General features: G+C 37.6%; 1 protein-coding gene across 2 annotated transcripts in view; it reads left to right on the forward strand.

Moving 5' to 3' along the window:
* ZCWPW2 (zinc finger CW-type and PWWP domain containing 2) overlaps nt 1-19,730 on the forward strand; it is a 139,241-nt gene that overhangs the window by 60,235 nt on the left and 59,276 nt on the right. For both annotated transcript variants that reach the window (XM_060022082.1, XM_060022081.1), the window contains exon 3: nt 7,156-7,315. In XM_060022082.1, coding sequence (XP_059878065.1) covers nt 7,156-7,315 — 160 coding nt within the window. The remainder of the gene's footprint in view (nt 1-7,155; nt 7,316-19,730) is intronic.

Raw genomic sequence — 19,730 nt, forward strand, 5'->3', positions numbered from 1 at the left:
GTGGGTCGTGTAGGCTTCCTGGTTGAGGGGACTGGTGCCTGTGTTCTGGTGGATGAGGCTGGATCTTTTCTTTCTGGAGGGCAGGTTCGCATCCGATTGTGTGTTTTGGGGTGTCTGTGGACTTAGTATGATTTTAGGCAGCCTCTCTGCTAATGAGTGGGGTTGTGTTCCTGTCTTGTTAGTTGTTTGGCATGGGCCGTCCAGCACTGGAGCTTGCTGGTCGTTGAGTGGAGCTGGGTCTTAGCATTGAGACTGAGATCTCTGGGAGAGCTCTCACCGATTGATATTACATGGAACCAGGAGGTCTCCAGTGGTCCAGTGTACTGAACTCAGCTTTCCCACCTCAGAGGCTCAGTACTGACACCCAGCTGGAGCACCAAGACCCTGTCAGCCACACGGCTCAGAAGAAAAGGGAGAAAAAAAAGAAAGAAAGAAAAAAGTAAAGTAAAATATAATAAATAAGTTATTAAAGTAAAAAATAAAAACAATATTATTAAAATAAAAACATAAAAATGTAATAAATAAAAAAGAGAAGGGCAACCAAAGCCATAAACAAATCCACCAATGATAACAAGTGCTAAAAACTATACTAAGATATACATAAATTTCAGAAACTTATCAGTCACATACAGCAAACCCCAAGTCCACAGTTGCTCCCAAAGTCCACAGCCTCAATTTTGGGATGACTTGCTGTCTATTCAGGTATTCCACAGATGCAGGGTTCATCAAGTTGATTTTGGAAATTTAATCTGCTGCTCCTGTGACTGCATGGAGAAATTTCCCTTTCTCTTCTTTGTTCGCACAGCTCCTGGTATTCAGCTTTGGATTTGGCCCCGCCTCTGTGTGTAGGTCGCCCTCTGGCATATGTTCTTCGCCCAGACAGGATGGGGTTAGAGGAGTGGCTGTTTAAGGGGCACTGGCTCACTCAGGCCAGGGGGAGGGAGGGTATGGAATGCGGGGTGAGCCTGCACTGGCAGAGGCTGGGGTAACGTTGTAACAGCCTGAGGTGTGCCGTGTGTTCCCCTGGGGAAGCTGTCCCTGGATCACAGGACCCTGGCAGTGGCGGGCTGCACATGCTCCTGGGAGGGGAGGTGTGGATAGTGACCTGTGCTTGCACACAGGCTTCTTGGTGGCTGCAGCAGCAGTGTTAGCGTTTCATTTCCGTCTCTGGTGTCTGCGCTGATAGCTGCGGCAGGCGCCCTTCTCTGAAGCTCGTTTAGGCGGTGTTCTGTATCCCCTCTCCTCGCGCACCCCGAAACAGTAGTCTCTTGCCTCTTAGGAAGGCCCAGACTTTTTCCAGCACTACCTCCTGGCTAGCTGTGGCACTCTAGTCCCCTTCAGGCTGTGTTCACGCCACCAACCCCAGTCTTCTCTCTGCAATCCCACCGAAACCCAAGCCTCAGCTCCCAGCCCCCACCCGCCTCGGGGGGTGAGCAGACAACCTCTCGGGCTGGTGAGTGCCGGTCCCCTGTGCAGGAATCTCTCCGCTTTGCCCTCTGCACCCCTGTTGCTGTGCTTTCCTGTTTGGCTCTGAAGCTTCCCCGCCGCCCCCCCGCCCCCAGCCCCTGTCTCCACCAGTGAAGGAGCTTCCTAGTGTGTAGAAACTTTTCCTTCTTCACAGCTCCCTCCCACTGGTGCAGGTCCCGTCCCATTTCTTTTGTCTTTGTTTTTTCTTTTGCCCTACCCAGGTACGTGGGGATTTTCTTGCCTTTTGGGAGGTCTGAGGTCTTCTGCCAGCGTCAGTAGGTGTTCTGTAGGAGTTGTTCCACGTGTAGATGTATTTCTGATGTATTTGTGGGGAGGAAGTTGATCTCCACGTCTTACTCCTCTGCCATCTTGAAGGGCCTCTCCCTCCTCTTCCTTTTCTCCTGTCATCTTGTTTTCATTTATATTCAACTATTCTCCATGAAAAATATCAGACGTTTGCTTTCATTGGGAGACTGTGATGGGCTCATGTAACACACACACAGAACACACATGAGAGGCCTTCAAGTCAGTACCTAGATTCGTGCTCTTGCTGTGTCACTTACCGTTGCGGGCTGAATTGTGTTCCCCCAAAGGTCATAAGTTAAAACTCTAACCTCAGAATGTGACTGTATTTGGACTAAGGGCCTTTAAAGAGGTGATTAAGTTAAAAGAGGCCATTAGAGTGAGCCCTAATCCAATCTGACTGGTGTTCTTATAAGAAAAGAAAATTTGGATACACAGAGAGACACCAGAGGTGCATGTGCACAGAGTAAAGACCATGCGAAGACAGAGCACGAGGGCAGCAGTCTGCTGGCCAGGGAGAGACCTCAAGAGAAACCAGACCTGCTGACCTTGATCTTGGACTTCTAGCCTTTAAAACTGTGAGAAAATAAGTTCCTGTTGTTTAAGCCACCCAGTCTCTGGTATTTTCCTGTGGCAACCTTAGCAAACCAATACACTTAATATCTTTGCAGAGAGATTCAACCAATACACTTAATATCTACGTCAGAGAGATTTCCACATCTCAGAGAGATTTGGAATGTTACACATCAGCTCTGAGTAACCTTTTGTTACTGAGAGTTTTTCTAAGGATCAAATATGAAATGTTGTAAAAAGATATATATATTAACTGACTTCTGTGTAACTAGGATGGGCATGAAGAGGAACTAGATGGTTATGTATATGAACACTCATTTTTGAAGTTACTTATGAAGGTATTTGTAGTCTCATTGTCATTTTTCATATCTCTAACATTTTGAAAGCAGAGCATTTGTATTTTCTGCTGGAAATTCTGAAGTTTCAATAACCCTCATTCAAGAAATGGTTTTGAGTCTTGTCACTATGTCTGAAATATTATGTTAGAAATTTGATTAGGAATTTCTTTTGCAGTTTTGTACTTGTAGCTGAGGGTTAGGATTTGAAATACGAATGAAGCATGTTTTACTCTAGTCCCTAAGTTACCTCCAATCTATGATTAGGACCGTCAAAATGCTGCAGAATACAGCTGTAACTACCTTCTTGTTGTTTGGAAAGAGTAGATTGCATTTGGCATGTAGTCACATGTATTTCTTTTTATAAACTAGGTACACATGAGCACAGACTTAAAATTTAGGTTAAGAAACTCAAATCTGTTGCTGTATTGCTTATTCAGTTCCACAAATACAATAGAAAGATGATAACAAGATAAATTGCAGTAGTAGAATATAAAGCTGAATTAGCCTACTAAAAGCAGCCAAACATCAGTTCTTAATTAAGAAATGTTATAGACCCTGAAATTTCAAGTGGGAAGATCAGTCAGCTGGCTACAGAGAGGCTTAACAGTGTAGCATTATCTGGGTCAATGCTTATTAGCCCATGTCCTTATACGTAGCTTTTGAAGGCTCAGAAGTTCAATCTTATCAACATCTCAGAGTTATTCTTTCTCAGAAGAGTTCATACTTTCCAATAAAGCTGAAAAGCTAAAGAGAGACCGATACAGAGTCAAGAAATGCCTGCTTAATCTTTATATAATAAAAATAAATAATAGTTAAGAGACTATCATTTTCTTTGTCTATGGTCAAGCTCCATGGAAAATCAAATTAAAATAGTTATATTTATCACCACATTATAAGATAGCACACACCTACATACTTATAAAATACTTATGCAGCCTCTTGCCTTTGAGTAGTGCCTATGAGAGCTTGAGGGTGGGGCTGTCTGCATTACTAGGAAGAGAAAAACTATCTCTATAATGTTTAAGAAGTCTTGATTTTTAAAGATTGATCAAATACATTGTATTTAGCTAGAAAGAGCAAAGAAATTAAAAGTAAAAATTAGCAGTGCATCTCTCACTTAGTATAGGAAAATACAGTATCAAGCAGAAACTAGGCATATTTACCAGACATTTTACAATGATTTCTCATAAGTATGAAAATTAATTTATAGAAAATATATTTGCATTCTAAATACTGTAGTCTAAACAGTTTAGTAATCAAATATTCCTTTAAGTTAACGAACCAATCCAGTGATACTTTTTAGATATAGTATATACATTTATAAATTGTGGTTTCTACTAGATCCTTTCAGTATTATAAAATAGTATTTGATTATTTCTCATTTGCATACTTTTGCTTATGGATTTATATGTGTGAGGATGAGAAATTTCCTCTTCCCAACGGTCCCTGCAGTTAGGTATAACAAAGAGATTTCTTGGAAAGTATGACATTAAGTTAGTGATGATTCCAACTCATCCATTTTGTTTCCCACAGATTAAGAATGAGGCCCAAGTAAATCTGCTATCTTCTTAAACATCCAGACCGCAGTTTGAAAATAAAAGTTATATATTTCTTCTCATTCGGTATAAATACATGGCAGCTGTTATCATGCTTAAGCTTCAACTTATTGAAGGCAGTAGCCAACTCATTAAAGATCATTTCCGCTGGATAAGGAATGTGTAAGACATCAGTTTCTTTGTAATGTATTTTCACTTTCCTTTGAAGTTTCTTGTCCTGCCAAAATTTCCATTTCCTCCTGCAAGTGGATTTCAACACCTGATGTCTATTTGACCTTGTTGTGTTTGTACATTTTACCTTCCACCACCCACAGGTTCTGAGATTGACCATACACTTTCCTTGTAATTCTGACACCCTTCCATTGGGTGGCCTATTCTTACTGTCCCTCTCCACCTTTAAGCCCCCACACAACACTCAGAATTTCTCCTCAATATGAAAGTGAAAAATCAGGAAGTAGAAATGCACAATGCACTATCATTATTGACAGTTTGGGAACTCAAATTGAGGTCAGAGTGAGGGCAAAAAATGGACATCAACTTCTTTCTTCAATCACAGGAAGTCAGAGATGATGATGGATGGAGCAGCTGGAGAGAAGTAATCATGTTTTCTACATGATGTATTGCTTCTGCTCAGCTTTTCCTGTAGTTTGGTACATTCTGTTTTAGCTGATATGTATAGACTAGGAGTCAGACAATTCCTTTGCACCACCTGAAAGTACCCCAGTTATTTGGACATTTCATAATACTTTTCATAGTTCATCTTTAAATCAGTATGCAATACTTCCTGTAATAAAATATGTTTTAAATAATGAACCGAAGCTGTTTTCTTTTTTTGGTATCTAATTCTTTTTAGGAGTCATCTCTTTTTGTTTATATTTTATTGAGTAATAATTTAAATTGAATACTCTGGGACCCAATAGGTTCCACTTAAAAAATAGTTGTATCAGAATTTGTGTCAGAAAAGTAGCAGCTCATCTTACACATAATAACTGCAGAATCTTTCTTTCATGTGTTAAATATCAGAAATCCATTTTGTGAGACTGTTTTACACTGAATGGAGTAGGTACTGCTCATAAATTGGTATTGGGTTGACAGTAATCCATATTAAAATTGCTGTGAAGTGCAAATCACCTAGTATTAAACATGAGCCCCTTACCTTTTATAAAGAGTTTAAACAAATATAATGTAACAATCATAGTTTGGTTGTTTTTAAAATAGCTATTGATCATATTGAAGGACCCACTTGTTCCTTGACTTCTGATAAGTTGAGGGTCTCCATTGCAGCTACCACTCATTCTTAGTCATTCGTTTGCCTGTTGAAGCCCCTTCTTTTGAGTGTGTTCCCTCAGCAATGTAGATTTCCATTGTAGATTTAAAAGATAAACTGCACTCAAGTTTAACTCTTAAGCACAGCCCAGTTAGAGTCACCAAATAGCAGTAAGATACTGTGGCGTGAGCCTGATAACAACCAGATGGTCCTCTTCATTTAGGTCCTGAACTTTCACTTGACTTTCCATTATCATTTCCAATTCTTCTTTGGCTTAAAGCTTGTCTGACTCAATTTTTAATTTCTCTAGCCCTTATTTTCCCACGGTTCTGGGGGCTAAAATTCTGAGGTCAGGGTGTCAGAGGGTTGATTTCTTCTCAGGCCTCTCCTTGGCTTGTAGGTGGGTCTCTCTTTTTGTGTCTTCTCATGGTCTTCCCTCTGTGTGTGTCTGGGTCCTAATCTTCTCTTTTTATAAGGAAACTAATCATGTTGGATTGGGGCTCACCTTTTAACTTAGTTACTTCCTTAAAGATCCCCTCTCCAAATACAGTCACATTCTGAGGTACTTGCGGTCAGGACTTCGACATATGAATGCGGGTTGGTGGGATCACATAATTCAGTCCATAATGATGGCGCTTTATACCATTTTAATTTGCCAGAAACCAAAAATGTGTAAAGCACATGTTTGTTTGAACTTTGAAACAGCGCAGTGAGGAACCAGAGTTATAGTGAGGCCTAGTTACCTGCTTGAGGCCTCCTGTCTGGTAGAAGGCAGAACTAGAGCCTGGATCTTCTCATTTGAACTTCTCTACCTTTTTCACTCTGTGGTACTGCAAACTGAACTCGTTAATTGTACAGATAATTGAACTTGATAATTGTACAGATAATTATAATATTATAAATGATACAACTTGATAATTGTACAGATTTTTGAATGCTTGGGTATATTAGATATGCATATTTTGGATCTTGATCTGTAAAATTCAGTCAGATTTCTGCTGTACATTCCCCTAAGATTTATTTTTAGTAAAGAATAAACCTTATTTGCAGTACTGAGGATTTTTAGCCATTTGGTCACTGCCAGTGGAACAGATGTGGTGGGGGAGGGATAACACAGAACTGCTGACTCTATTTCTACTTTTCTCACAGTTGTTACAAAGTTCAGTGTCAGAACAGCCCAAACCACTTTGGCAGTCCTGGCTCATGAATCGCTAGCTCTCTCCTACCCCATCAGAAGCCCTGTCAGTGGGTTAACATTTTAGTAGTTAATCATTCTGATTGGTGAGAGTTGATTCAAGCCTGCCATGAATCTGATGACTCTTTTTTCTCTTATCTTTCCTATTAGCAGTGCCTAAATGTCTCTTATAGACCCTGGAAATCATTCTTTTGTCTTATGATTCTTTCTCCTCATATCTTATGAATGTCTTGAGTATGTGACTGTTTCAAAGCTTTCTATATCTACAAAGATACAAATGATCACTTGCATCAATTGAATATCCTACTTTTAAAAGATACAAATATGACTATGTTTAAAATTTGTAAAGAAGTTATTAAAATTCAAAGGGCAAAGTTTGACAGGTGATTGTGACAGATATATTAATGTCTACCTTTTTTAAAGCATCAAAATAATAAAAATATTTTCTTTTGAAAGTTGGCCAGGGATACTTTGCCCTGATCCTTTTAAAGGGAAATATGTGACCTATGACCTCGATGGAGATGTTGAACAGTATCACGTAGAATTCCTGGGTGATCCCCATTCAAGATCATGGATAGATGCAGCGTTTGTTGGACATTATAGTATCACATTAAAGGTAGGTACAGTAACATCAAAACTTTGTTCCTCTTGCACTTGTTTTTAATTATGGTCATTTTGTCTCAGATCCTAAAAGAGATATAATTTTTTACTTTTATATTTATATAAACAAAATAGTATGTACTATTTGTTTAAACTCAAATATTTGTATTTTTAAAGCAGCTTTTTCAGAGGAAGTATGGATATAAAAATAGCCACGAGGTAGTTTTAAATTTTATTTCTGTAATGGCAATTGTAAATCAACTGAGGACTCTCCATAATTGCCTTTTGAAACAGATTTACGATTCCATCATTCGGTAATTTTTTAATTCTCTTGAGAAGATTCTAAGTTATAGCCCTATCTCACAGGGAAGATTAATTATGGAATGCAACCAGATTTTTCAAATTTCAAACAGTATTTCATTATACTAACTCCTTCAGTATTTTTTGATTCTTTTTAAACTTTAAATCACATACTACAATTAATGAATAGACTCAATTCTCAAGTTGATGAGAGTAAGTGAATTGGACCTGTTCTCATGGGTTTGGTTTAATTGTTATAAATTAATTCAGTTATCCGTATCTGTATTCTAATATTGAAACTTTTCATCTGCAAACCATGCTTTCATTAGAAATCTGATTAAAAAGTAGATGTCAGAAATGTGAATGCCTTTGACTCAATTTGGATGGTTCCTATTTTAGAGTGAGAAGTATATATATATTCAAATATACATATACATGTATGTACATTTAAGGCATGCCATTTAATCCACAGTATAAGGAAATCTGTGGAAATCTGAGGTACTTGCAGATGGACTTCTACTTTTTCTCTGGCATAAACAGTACCTTTGTTCCATTCAGCTTGAAAGCAGCTGGAAGGGAAGGCTGTTTCAGTAGAAATATTTAAGTATGGAATAACATCACATACATTCATTTCATGGTAGTTGTGAGCCAGTCATTTTAGTATGAGGCACCTTCTCTGCTCGGACATTTCAGATGTGTCCCTGGGCACTTCTGATGGCAACCACAGAAGATAGGAAGGAGTGTTCTTCCTTATGTGCCCCTCCCCTTTTCTAAAAGATAGGGAAACCTAGCTTCTCATGAGGCAGAAATTAGAATCTTAAATATTTGACAGTGTGATAAAGAGCAGGGCATTCTTAAGAAATTGTATTTAAACATACATAAAAAATCAAAGTGTATTTTTGTCTGAAGTAATGTTACTCTCAGGATTTGAGTTCTGTCAGGATAAATTTGAATAGTCTCATTCCACTGAGCATACCATTAATCCCTGGGACAAGGAAAAAATCTGATGCAAAACAAAACTAAACTCAAGAATCAGGAGCCATAAGGTTTTAACCTTCTGAAAGCATTGAAACAAGCAAAGACCATGAATTCAGGGCTGCTTAAATTAAATAGGCTCCTAAAGCAAGAATGAAAACAGAGAAAAATAAAGCATTTGTTCCACCTCTTCTGTCCCCTACTCCCCCAGCTGGCTGGGTGCTCTGGGTGGATAACTCACTGGGTGACCACAGGCTCTGGGACAGGCTCTCTCCTCTACTGTCATTCATGGTGTCTACCTACAGGCTCGTGTCTCTTACTCTCTTCTTGTTTGTATCTTTTTCTTCACTTCCTCTCTTGGAGCTAATATAATAGGGATGCCGCCTTCTGTGGGTCTCTTCATTCAAGGCTGAAATTTTAGTTCCCCTTTACCTCAGATTCAGCTGGCACATGCCCAGCTGCCCTGCTATGCTCCAATTCCCTACTCCTGGCTATCTAAGAATCTCCGCTTGCCAAGAAGGAAACTCACAGATGATTAAAGACTGATTGCCCCAATGAGAAGTCAAGAAACAGAAAGCGAAGAGGTCAACTGACAACCAAGATAGAAAAATGGTACCTATGAGAAATTGTTTGAAAATGAATAATATCAAACTATATCCCCTGGAGATGGAGATAGTATTGACTCCAACATGCAGTTCAATTGCCTAGGCATCCCAGGAATTTAATCTGTTATGGTCCTCTCTGCACTGGAGCTCCTACTTCCTCAAATACTGTCTCTACACTGTGCCAGGTTGATCCAGATATTAAATTCACACCCCTGCCCCCATAAAAATATCACTTACACAAAAATAAATAATGTGTATTAGACAATGTAGACCTTCTTAAAGATTTTTGTAGAAGAGATGGAGAATGGTTGCACATTGCACCTGTTGTCTGAGCTCCTTTTCTAAAAGTAGACACAGAATGATAGGCATATACAGCTCTCACTGTTTAAGCTGACTATATCTTACTTCATATATATTATTTCAACATTACTTTCTCCTAATTTGTGTAAGCTTAGTTTAACAAATGATTAAATAATATTTCAGAGTTTTCACTGACTGTGGACTATATTTTGCAGTGTGTGTTTTACTGTGAGAGAGAAATAAGCTCTTCTAGAAAGACATTATATGCATTTATGAAAAAATAAAATATTTTTTAGTTTTAGATTCTGAAAATGTTAAGTCTTCTCTTTTAGTTCATGTTTGTCTAGTTTGTCTTCTTTCTTTTATTTTTTTTAGTAGTCACTGAAAAATTGATATGTTTATGGGACCAGTGACTTATTAATTTTCTTGTTGACAGCACAACAGAGCTCTGTCACTGTGGATGAATATGTATATGAATATACAGATGATAAGCTTTTCCCCAGTAAATAAAATTACTCATCAATATATTGGGATATACTTCAGAAAAAAGTTGAAGGCAATATTTAGATTTTGTATTTGTAATTTATATTAGTTTACTCATACATTTTATTTTTTCATTTACTATAAAATCAGTAGTATAAAGATAGCTGAAATTCCCTTCCCCTTTTAAAGAAACCTTGATTCTCTTATGGTATATATTCAAAATACATGTCACTCTGGTAAACACTTAGAGAAAATAGATGTGAACATGTGCTAGATAGCTATTTAAGAGTTGATGCGTGGACTACAGTTCTTTCCCCAGTTAGCACAAATGTTGTTTCTTTTATATTTAGTAGGTACATGTCTGCAGAATCCATTATTTGCAAGTTTATTTCTTTGCTTGATAGACTACATGACTTAGTTTAGTATTTCTTAAGCCTGGCTTTGCATTAGAAGGCTTTGTAAAGCAACGACAGCAACCAAAACACAGCAATGCCTGGGCTGTACTCTACTGGATCAATTAAATCAGAAGCTCTTGGAGTAGGGCCAGGCCTCAGCATTTCTAAGTCCCTCAAATGAATCTGTATCCCAGAGAGAGAGAACCACTGACTAAGTTTTCTCAACTTGAGGCATCAGACTTTTGTTGGTTTATCTCTACTAGTGCAGTAATGTAACTGTGGTCATGGCTCACTGTTTCACGACACCTTTCTCCTATTTCCTTTGTTAATCTTTCACTCTGGTTTGCCTGGAGATGATGCTGACTGCCATAGGTTCACATGTCTAACCCAGAAGTAAGAGTTTCCCTGAACACAGCTTTAAAGTCAATCTTGTCATTGAACATTGTACATAATTTATAGATATTGCTGATAAAGCTGATGTATAATTTAAATGTAATATGTATAGCATGTTTTAGTTGATCATCTATAAGTTATATAGAGTCATTATAATTTTTATTGGACATAAATTATGTACTCCAACCAGTGATCGCTTGGCCTACAATTTTCTAGTTCTTTATACTGCCAAGAAAATGTAAGTAGTTCACCCCTGATGCTAGGAGGCTCCTGTGGTAAAATTTAGGTTTCTTTTGGTCCATGATGTGAGTGGATTTTTTTTGTCTATGTATTTTAACAGTCTGCTCACTACTGTATGGAGGATATACCTGGAGATGTGTAAGTATTTCTTTGGGTACCAGATGTCATTTGGGTATTTACCCGTTGTATTATGGAGCTGCCTCTGTTTTCCAGGGATATGAAAAAGGAGCAGTGCTGTATTGCTAAACTTGAGCTCTGCAATTCCTAGAATTCTGCTTCCTAATTGGGGTGGTCATTAATACTGTTCACCAAAATGTTGCAGGTTACTGCCTTCCTGTTATAAAGTAGAGATGCACATTTGATACTCTTGAGGTGGGGTGAGACCAATGAGTTGTGAGTGAGTGATGAATATCTGAGCATATGATTGTGTCCAGTGCAACATCATCCAGAGTTCTCTCTTTCTCTGTGGCTCTGTGACTGATAATTGAAATTTTGGTTTGCTACTCTCTCAGCCCAGATCCCTTGATCACTCTTAGCAAAAGCCTCCACTGCCAACAAATAACAGATCTGCAACATGAAGAAGATATAGGCCTCACTTTAAGCCCCTAGGATTATCCTAACAGATACACTAATGATAGTATAGAGGATGTTACAGTTCTTTGTAACCTGTATCTTTAGCAGGACCATTCCTGAAGCTTCAGTACTCTTCAGAATACAGCCAAACGACTGAAATCACATTACTCTTAATTTTTCCAGTCTGTAAGTAGAACTAACACAACCTGTAGTAATTTATCAAATAAGTTGATTTCTTTTCTGTATTATGATAAACATATGATAGAAATTACCAGCATTGATGATACATTGAATCTAAATTTGGTCCAGTAAATATCCTCCAGCAAAGGGCTCTGATTGTCAGTATGCACTGCAGTGACTCCAGTAACTAAACAAGCCTATAAATAGCAATCATGTAATTGAACCCCCTGCTACAGGCCAAGGATTGGGTAGATCCTTTTATAATAATATAGCACAATAATATATAATATGTATATATAATATAATAAATATAATATTTAAAGTCTCATAGCAACCCCATGAAGATAGGCATCACCACTATTGACATATGGAAGAGACTGTGATTCAGGCTTCATGTCTAGCCCAAGGTCAATCAGCTGCTAAGGGATGGGGCAATGATTAGAATCAGGATGTCTAACCCCGAGGTCCAATTTTTCTCTCCTATACCTTGCCAATTTACGTATACATAAGCAATAGTCTAATTTATTGTTGAATGTTTTTCCACATTGAAATGAGGAACATTTTCACCTTTTAATTCTAATATACATGTTGAATGATGGCAGTTTCTGGTAGACTTGTTTTTTATTTACTGCTTGATGTTCCCCTTTGGAGGAGGACTAGTGACCAAGCAGAATTCTTGATGTTTTCAAATTACATTTGCAGTAGTCGTTTGACAAGTGTGTCTGGATTAACATCTATCTGAGCAAGTGTTTTTCTTCTAAGATTTATTAGGATCCAAATTCTAAGAATGTAGTCTATAATAAGGATTAGCAAATTAGCTTATAACTAGATTATCAGGCAACATTTCACTCTTAGAGTAATGAAGTGAAACTGGATACAAATCTATTGAGCCAGCTCTCAGTGGAAAATCACATTTGCCAAAAAAAAAAATGTACATATGTATATATGTGTGTTTTTGTACCATGTTCCTGCTGGCAAATAATCTGTATAGCTACCAACCTCTCAGCAAATTTTTATCATACCAATTCCATATTTGGTATAAAATTTGCTATAATTTTGGTATTATTGGATTAAGATTTTTTTGTTTGCTTGTTTTCTAAGCATCCTTTAGTTTTGGCCTGGAGAAAGTTTAAGGGAATTAGAACATGTTTTTATAACTGTGAACTATTTGTGGATAATCTGCCAAGAAAACTTGTAGTAATGTATTAGGAAAAGAGTGAAGTTGTCATAGTGATTTAAAAAGGTAGGCTTTAGAGCCAGGTTTTTTGGGTTTGAAGGTTGGCTGTACTACTTACTAGACATTTGACCTGAGGGAAGTCACTTACCTGTTACAAATCCCACACACCTCATCTTAAAATGGAGGTTATGATAGTATATGCCTCATAGAGTTGTTACAGGTTTAACTGAGATTATACATGTAAAGCACTTAGCACAGTGCTTGTCATATAGTAGGCTCTTAATAATAATAGTAATAGTTCATACTGTCATTGGAAGTACAGGAGAAATATATAGTTACATTACTTATTTCCTCTTCCTAGAAACCCACATCTACAGGAGAGAGTACAAAAAAAAAAAAATAACAATCAGGTGGATAATAATATATTTTCTTTTGACTAAGATTATATGTGAAAAATGACATGATTTTAGTGTTTTTTTAATCAGCCAATACATTGCTCCCAGAAATTGAGTGGCCATTGCTGCTGTGCTTTTCTAGTTTAGTGTAAGCAGAAGTTCTAAGACCTTTTGAAAGTAGGAGATAGGTTAGAGCCTTCTTAATCTGACTACTTGGTGAATGAATAGTCCCTAATATCAGCAATGCCTCAAGATACTTTAAATTTCTTTGATGGAATTTGGAAGAGACTAGGAAATATTATCTTTCAAGTTCTTTGCAACTGAATAAAACCAGTTTTTTTCCATATCTCTCCTCTGTCTTTTCGATTTACTTACGATTTCGATTTATATATGCTGACTTTGCTGCTCCAAATAAATTCTTGAATTTACCTCTGTCATCTCTCGACTTAATCTCTTATGAATTTAGATATCTGAACTTGTATTGAAGTTAAAAGTCCAAATCCAAATAATATGACCAACTTTACTCAGTTGATAAAGGAAGGAACGGGTGGCTACCTTTCCCATCATCAAATGCATGAAAAATGTATTAAGTCAGCTAGATTTCTCATATTGACTCCTCAGTGGAACAACAATAATCTTTCCTAGAAACATTTAGCCTTATATAGCCTTCTCAACTTTCTAGAAGTGCTTATTTTCTGTTAAAGAAACCAGAGTCAGATCATTTAAGCCAAAATACAAGGCTCACTAAATTGCCTTCAGGGTCATATCCCTTATGAGTAAGGCTTCCTTATATAATGAGTCTTCTATGTTGAGGTTCTTAAATTAGTAAACAGTTGCAGAGTAACTTTTTGGTACATTCTTCCATTAGGGAACGATGAAGTCCAAAACTCAGAGCCATATAACTGAAAGTGTACAATTGATATATTAACTGTTCTTTTCATTAATTTCTCCACTTTAAAAAAAAAATTTCTTCTAACCAATTACCAGGAACAGTCTGTGATTCAGGCAAAACCCTAAACAATGCAGATTGAACTGACTTTGAAAATAAATTCCAGAATTACCACTTCCTCACCATTTTGTTCAGCTCACAGGATATGAACTGATTACGTCATATATTTAACCATCCTCTTCTCCTGGCTCTCCCACCTGCTTGTATGATTCTATTTTTAAACAGAATCCGAGCATCTGTCTGTAATAAATACGACATTTGTTTTCCCGTAAACACATATTCCCTAATAAACAAGCAAATGTGGAGTAGAAAATAGCAGCCAAGTATGTTAACTCTCATTTAGGCTCAGGTCTTGATATCCGTTCATACTGTTACTTAAAATCCTTTAAGCCAATCCTGACTTTTTTAAGGCTCAGAGCAAATGAGCACATGGCTGATTTAAACCCATCTCCCACTTCTATTTAACATCCGCAGGTGGAGCAGGCAGCCTGGCCAGAGCTGTGGGAGACAGCAGCCCTGGAGATAAGCACGGGCCTTAAAAATTATCTATTGACCCAGTGCTCACTTGCTTCCTGTGCTTTATTTCATCAATATATTACTAATACTTTTACAGAACAATGAAATAATTTCTTGTTGCAGACTTAATGATATATTGAGTTTTGCAAAATAAAAATTCTACAGCTTGAAATCAAAATATGTAAAATACTTTAAACTGTACACAATAAATAAAATGAAGGTTTTTTATTTTTTTAATTGTGCTAAAATATATGTAACATAAAATTTACCATTTTAACCGTATATCCAGTGGTGATTTAAGTTTTTAACGGCTAATTAATAATCCTAGAAAAAATTTTCCTAAGCAATGTAACTATGACCTGATACAGAAAATGCCAGATGGTAGTTTCCGATCATTTTCAACACAATTTATTTCTTATGATAATGACCTACAATCTCTTCATAACACCATCTTGGAGATTTTTGCAACAGAATGCCTTTTTGTGAAATATCATTTTATAGTCATTGAGCCTGTGAATTCTGGAGCCAGGTTGCCTGTGTATGAATCCCAGCTCTATCACTTACTGGCTGTATGAACTTGGGCAATGTCTAAACTCAGTGCCTCAGTTTCTTTATGTGTAAAATGAGGATAATAATAGTACCTACCTTGTAAGCTTGTTGGGAAGTAAAAAAAGTTGTAAAGTGTTTCAGACTGTGCCTGACACTTAGTACTATATAAGCATTGGATAAATTAGTAAATAAAAATAACAATGGACTCCTTAATAGTAGAATTCCTTTGGACATAAAGTACACACTCAGTCAACTCCTCCCTATTATAGGTAGAGTTTCTGTCTCATTTTCTTGGACGGCAGAGACTAAATGATAAATGTTTATATTCTGATCATTTATGACATTGATAACCAACATTTGAAAATGCTTTACATTTTATAAAGTACCTCTTACATATGCTATCTCATGTGATCTTCATTTATTGTTAAGAAAGTTAGGGCTCAGGTTAAGTGACTTGCCTGAGGTCACATAGCAGCAGAACTGGGACTGAAGCCCAGCTCTTCTGAGTGCAAGCCCCAGGCTTTTACATTATATGTCAGCCTGTTTGAGGCTTACATTGGACCATCTGTTTCTAATCTTCATAAGCATACCAAATTCATAATAAGCTCTCATCTATAAACTGGAAAATCACAAAGCCCTTCTTATTGGTCTCCTGTTGTTAATTCAGCCAGCTTGATTAATTAACTTAACCTTTAACCAGGGCTTTTCAAAGTTGGACAAAGATGTGAAAGCTCTCTTCACGTTTAGTGCATTGATTCCCACCCATAGATTTTGGGCCTCTTCGTGGCTGTCATTAAAAGCTAGTATTTATTATTTCATTCCCTTGTAATTCTCTTAGAAATAATTGGTTATTATTAACGTTAGTATCCTGATGCCAGGGTTTGTTTTGTTTTACTCTGTTTTTGGTTCCCAAACTGGCTCATCATCACATTCTCCCATAGAGCTCTTTAAAAATATATATTCCTGAACCTGCATACTGGGGAGCGTGCTGAGAATCTCTACAGTTCCTCAGTGAAGCTCAAGAACCACTGTATAGCGGATTTTCTCACCATAATACCTATTTTCTGGTTTACTAGAATTAGCTAAAAAAGAGATATATGAAACATACATTATTTTATTATGTTTACTTTGTGAAATTTATTAACATATTTATGAGTTTGTGGTGCTAAAGAAGCCACGCAAATCTTTAGCAAAATTGTGATGTTAGATTCCCCTGTCCCTTTAATTAGTGTCTCTCTTTGGTGGTGACTCATTGTCTCCCTGCTGTGATATCTGGAGCCCTCTTTCTTTCTCTCCTTCTCTCAAAATCTGGTTTCAGGTCCACACACTAAATGACAAATGTATTGGTTGTATAAAAATTGTTTTCTAGGGGCTTCCCTGGTGGTGCGGTGGTTGAGTATCCGCCTGCCGATGCAGAGGACGCGGGTTCGTGCCCCAGTCCTGGAAGATCCCACATGCCACGGAGCGGCTAGGCCTGTGAGCCATGGCCGCTGGGCCTGTGCGTCCGGAGCCTGTGCTCCGCAACGGGAGAGGCTACAACAGTGAGAGGCCCGCGTACTGCAAAAAAAAAATTGTTTTCTAAATGATGTCAGTCGAGATAACAGACCAGCCTAAAATGTTAGACTGGGTCTTCTTTAAAATCAACATGCAGTGGTTGTTTATCCATCTTGGTAGGAAAAGAACTTAGATATTCAAAATACTTAGAAAACATATGTTAAGGTCTAGGTTAATAAGGAGCTTATCTAGTAGCCTGTGATTTTTCTGATTTGTCCATTGGGGCTGTTTTACCTAAAACTGCTTGGCTTCCTTCCACTTCCCCACATCAAGGTTCAGGGTATGCTCAGGCCCTGGCATTGGTAATTCCCAGTGTTTCAAGCCAAGTAATGGAATCACACTGTAAAGATTTGACTCTCACATTTTCTTATTCTTTCTTTTCTGCCTAATTTCTCTCCTAGTACTCATTGCATTGGTATTATCTTTCAAATTGATGTAAAGGATCAGACTAAACAGAGCTAGAACATTTTTGGGGGATTGGAGGGTGTCAGCTTAACTGGTTCACACTTTCTAGTGGTATAGGAAGTGGGGGACCTAAGTTATTTTTATCTTAAAATCCTGCTGAGTTAGAGTAAGCAAATTCCTATTTATGATTTTGAAAGCATTATTGCTTCAAGTGTTCAATAATTTGAATGAGCTGTCTAAATAATCCAGAACCTATGTGAAAGACGGCAGGTGAGAAGGGAGACAGGTGTTAGGAAGCCCAGGCATGTGTGGTTCACAGGGATGGCTGTGACTATCTTCTAGTTGGCATCAAAGGAATGGGAATGTTCTTACTGTCGAGATTACTGGTTGCTGTTGGAGAAATCCAATTTAAGGAAGATAAGATAGCCTTGTGATTAACTTTCTGTTGGATTGCTTTAAGTGAAAACGATAGCTTTGGCCCGATAGTAAATATTTAGAAGGGCGCATCATAGAGCCAGCGAGGTGCACTGGAAGCTTGAATGTATAAATAGCAGCAGTCAACATGAATCCCCAGGCAGAGGACTTTATAATAGGTGGTGGTGATGATCCTCAAACATTTAGCAGAGATGTATTATGAAGGAAAATTATTTTGTATTTCTTTAGGTTATGAAATCTCCCCATGTTTCTAAAGGCATATTATAACTTAAAGTAATGAAATAACTTAAAGTAATTGTCAATATTTGAAGCCATTTCAATGAATTTATGAAGCCCAATAAAGCAATCTAGGTACTTATGATTCCAGTTTTCCAGATTTTTAATAGATGCTCAACATTATGTCTGAAGATAAATTTTCTAAATTGTAAATACTTTTATTTGCAGCTAACTTTTATGTCTATATAATCAAAATTTGAATTGATAATTTTGGATAGTAAATGCTATATTGTACCTACAGGATTTTAGTGAGGCTTTACTGTCCCCCCAAATAGGTTATATTAAGCATTTGATTGAATTTAATTTTAAAATTAAATACTATTTTTTACATAACATTCAAAGTACTTGAAATTAGGCCCACTTTTTTTTTCAAGAAAAAAAATGCCACTAATATCATAGGATAAATCAGTGGCTCATGAAGTACTTTAAAGATCTGCATCCTTATAAAAAATGAAGTTTAATATCATCTTAGTAGTAATATCACCATATTATAATGCTAGATAGTCATTATGCTTATACATTTTTCTTTTACCTTTCTAGGGATAATAACATAATTCAGGATTGTAGCCCCGCCTTTTAGTTTCATCCCCAATTTCCTGTCTGGGCTTTCCCCATGCCACCCTGAATAAAAAATGTCTATTTATAATACCCAAAATATTTACTGAGCTCCTATTATTTCTACCAATTCTAGGCTCTGAAGTGATCAAAACAGACAAAATTTAAATGCTGTCACGAGACTTAAATTAGTGGGATGAGACACATAGTCAACAAGTAAATTTTTTTTTAGTTGTTGACGAGTGCCATGGGGAGAAATGAAGGGAGAGACATAGGCAGGTAGAGTGAAGGAGCAGGGGTGGGGAAGAAAGATTCCACCTGCAGAGTCCGTGCGCTAGGAAATCCTTCCCCACAGCCAGCCAGATACCAGTGGTTGGTTGATAATAATTCTTGTTTTGATTATATTTTTCCCTTTCACTTATTCCAAAAAGTGGTCAGGCCCCTCATGTTCTCATGTCTCAGGGGCATTTTCTGTTGGGATCTAAAGCAGAGCTTACCTGTCTTGACCTGAGTTCCCTGAGGGTGGGCAGTAATGGGAACAGGGCAGGCAGGAGCAGCTAGGCAAGGAAGAGATTCCCTCAGACATGGAAGAGGACAGAGGTCTGCCGGTGCCCTGGGGAGTGGAACACTTTGGAGAAGAAGAGCACGAGGTGCACCAGGAGGTTGAAGCCACGCTGGCAAGGTTCCCAGCCTTGGAAAGGATCCTTTGGACCAGGCATGGCAAGGAAGCTGTTCGATTACCTGACTTCAAGGGACTTGAACAAAGATGTTACTCGTGAAAGCCTTATGCGTTGAGGAGTAATGATCTGTCCTCGCTGTTCGGGCACCATGTATTCCCTTCCAATTTACAGGAACCTAGAGAAAGTAAGGGGTGGCCCAAAAATGAGCAAGATCAAAATTCGTATCCTTGTTGGACAACGGCTGTCACATTCAATTTTATTTAGCGAAAAGAAGGTAATGTGACATTGCTCACACATTTGAGTTTGAGAAGTGAAACTTATCCTGCTACAGCTCCAGATGATTATATCTTGATTAATTTTTATGTGGAGAAGCAATCTTAAAATAGAAAGCAACAGATGATATGAATTTCTGCCAGATTGCAGATTTCTTTTTACTGGCCTTACTGGGTGGACAAATACATAGGTATTCTTCTCTTTGAATGTGCCACTTCGTATT

This window comes from Delphinus delphis, chromosome 10 (assembly GCF_949987515.2).
Source record: "Delphinus delphis chromosome 10, mDelDel1.2, whole genome shotgun sequence".
Classification (NCBI taxonomy): Eukaryota; Metazoa; Chordata; class Mammalia; order Artiodactyla; family Delphinidae; genus Delphinus; species Delphinus delphis.